Source organism: Sinocyclocheilus grahami, unplaced genomic scaffold, assembly GCF_001515645.1.
Source record: "Sinocyclocheilus grahami isolate Dianchi unplaced genomic scaffold, SAMN03320097.WGS_v1.1 scaffold168.1, whole genome shotgun sequence".
NCBI lineage: Eukaryota > Metazoa > Chordata > Actinopteri > Cypriniformes > Cyprinidae > Sinocyclocheilus > Sinocyclocheilus grahami.
This window is the reverse complement of record NW_015505347.1, coordinates 607,287-610,254: the sequence shown is the minus strand read 5'-3', so window position 1 is coordinate 610,254 and position 2,968 is coordinate 607,287. Positions and strand designations below refer to the sequence as shown.

The following is a 2,968-nucleotide window of genomic DNA, read 5'->3' as shown; positions in this document are numbered from 1 at the left end:
ATTTTTGTCAGATTTGGTAAACTGTCAACTGTCCAAACCAAGTCTCAAATGTCTTATGTAATAGTTGCTCTATGCTCTTCTTGGTTTTAACCTTTTCATATTTTCATGTTTCAGTTTCATAGTTTATGCTTATTTTTAAGCTAATTAAATTGTGACAACTGTTACATAACTTCAGTTAATTTACAATTACAAAGAAAATGCTACAGGTGATGAATGTGGTGAAATGAAAAGATGTCAGCTCCAAAAAAAAATAAAATATATACTGCACATATTAATCTGTGATCTCTCGAAACATCATAAGGCCAGTAACAGGGTTAAACTCGGTTTCTTTAGTGTTTAGAAATCCTGTCTGAGGATGAAAAGTGTGAGTGAGACAGAAAGTGTGTAGCAGGTAAAAAGAGTGTGTGTTTACTGAGTCATATCATAATGACATGGTTTTACTGTGGTAACTGATCTCTCTGTCACCTCCTGTCACCATAGAGCTCTGGAGTACAATTACAGCTGCAGAGACACCTTACACACACACACACACACACACACACACACTCACATTGAAGCGACTGCACAGACCAAACAGCTTCACTGAAGAAGTGTTATTTGAATGTACAGCTGTAAAATGTTTGAGGTCAGCACTCACGGTTGATGTTTGAGGGCCGCGTTTCATGTCACACACACTTCTGGGGTCCCTGAACCCCCCATGAGAGGAACCACGGACACAGACACCAGTGAGTAAAACTCCTCCTGTCTCTCTGTGACGTTAGTCTTATCGTAACTTGTTTTATGAGATGCTGCTCATTTGACCTCTGAGTTTGGACACAAATGAGATGTGTGCAGCTTTATCATATGATTTATAGATGTTTCTGTTTGCATCAATGAATTCGCTTAGTCATTTGGACTAAAATAAAGAGAAGAAAACATCAGTCCATCAGATCAAGCATTATTTTTATTTTTTTATTTAGTCATTTAGCAGACGCTTTTATCCAAAGCGACTTACAAATGAGGACAATAAAAGCAGTCAAAACTAACAAAAGAGCAACAATATATAAGTGCAAATGACAAGTCTCGGTTAGCCTATTTCTGCTAGGAAATAAAAAGTAAAAATAACTGCAACTTTCTGTCTTATTTCTCAGAATTCTGATTTTATGTCTCACAATTCGGAGTTTATAACTCACAAATGTAGACTTATTCTGAGATATAAACTCAGAATTGTGAGAAAAAAGTCAGAACTCTGAGTTTATATTACAGTTCAGTAATATAAAGTATACAGTATAGACTTTACAGTATACAGTATGTACAGTACAGACTTTTTTCTCACATGAGTTTCTCAGTTCTGAAGTTTATATCTCGCAAACCTGAGTTTATATCTCTTAACTCTGATATTAAATCTCACAATTCTGACTTTTTTTTATTTTTTTGGCGATATAAACTTTCAATTGTGAGAAGAAAGTCAGAATTGTGATATAAAAAGTCACAGTTATCATTTTATTTATTTAATTGATAAAAACTGGCTTTCATAAAAATGCTAAAAAACATGATTATGGACAGCTATCTAACATCCTCATCTGGAAGAGAGAGAGAGAGAGAGAGAGAGAGAGATAGAGAGAGAGAGAGAGCAAACGTGTCTCATTGTGGAGATCTCTGGCTATGTGATTACTGCTAAGAAAGATCAGGACGGAGAGCCTCTCATCACCACTGAATAGAGTACTGCATACACTGTGAATCACTTGTGTGATCTGGTGTGCTCAAGTCCTCCTGGGAAGTTTGTATTTCTGAGTTGGGAAATCATAATTACGACATCAGATGCGTTAACATCTAACTTCAACAAAATTATTAAATAATGTGCATCAGTATTCAGTGTGTGTGTGTTGTATATCACTGTATATCATTATAGTGTACACTCCTAGAATAATTGTGACCCTCTGGACCACAAAACCAGTCATCAGGGTCAATTTTTTGAAATTGAGATGTATATATCATCTGAAAGCTGACCAAATAAGCTATCTATTGATGTATGGTTTGTTAGGAAAGGACAATATTGGCCGAGATACAACTATTTGAAAAAATAATCAAAATATTGAGAAAATTACCTTAAAGTTGTCCAAATTAAGTCTTTAGCAATGCATATTACTAATCAAAAATTAAGTTTTGATATATTTACGGTAGGAAATTTACAAAATATCTTCATGGAACATGATCTTTATTTAATATCCTAAAGATTTTTGGCATAAAAGAAAAATCTATAATTTTGACCCTTACAATGTATTGTTGGCTATTGCTACAAATATACCTTATGACTACTTATGACCGTGCTACTTGTGTTTTGTGGTCCAGGGTCACAATCTGTTAATGTAACTTGGCAAGTTTTATTGCAATATATACAGTGCCGTGAAAAGGTATTTGCCCCCTTCCTGTTTGTTTGTTATTTTTTTGTGCAGATTTGTCACTTAAAAGATTCAGTTCATCAAACTAATTTTAATATTACACAAAGATAACCCGAGTAAATACAAAATGCAGTTTTAAAATAAGGATTTCATTTATTAAGGGAAAAAAGCTGTCCAAACCTGCCTGGCCCTACGTGAAAAAGTAATTGCCCCCTAAAATCTAATAACTGGTTGTGCCACCCTTTGCAGGAACAACTGCAATCAAGCGTTTGCGATAACTGCCAATGAGTCTTTCACATCGCTGTGGAGGAATTTTTGCAGAATAGTTTTAATTCAGCCACATTGCAGAGTTTGAGCATGAATGGACTGTTTAAGGTCATGCCACAGCATCTCAGTCAGATTTAAGTCCGGACTTTGACTTGGCCACTCCAAAAATGTAATTTTGTTTTTCTTGAGCCATTCAGAGGTGGACTTGCTGGTGTGTTTGGGATCATTGTCCTGCTGCATAACCAGTGTTCGAACTATACCGTGGACTTTGGGGGAGCCCACTTTTTTTTTTATAATGGGGGGGGGGGGGGGGGTGTTTT

General features: G+C 35.7%; 1 protein-coding gene across 1 annotated transcript in view; it reads left to right on the top strand.

Moving 5' to 3' along the window:
* Positions 1–697: 697 nt before the first annotated feature.
* Positions 698–2,968, top strand: part of LOC107593290 (usherin) — an 11,464-nt gene continuing 9,193 nt past the window's right edge. Inside the window, exon 1 of the mRNA XM_016282943.1 lies at positions 698–725. Within this exon, the coding sequence (XP_016138429.1) occupies positions 698–725 (28 nt within the window). The remainder of the gene's footprint in view (positions 726–2,968) is intronic.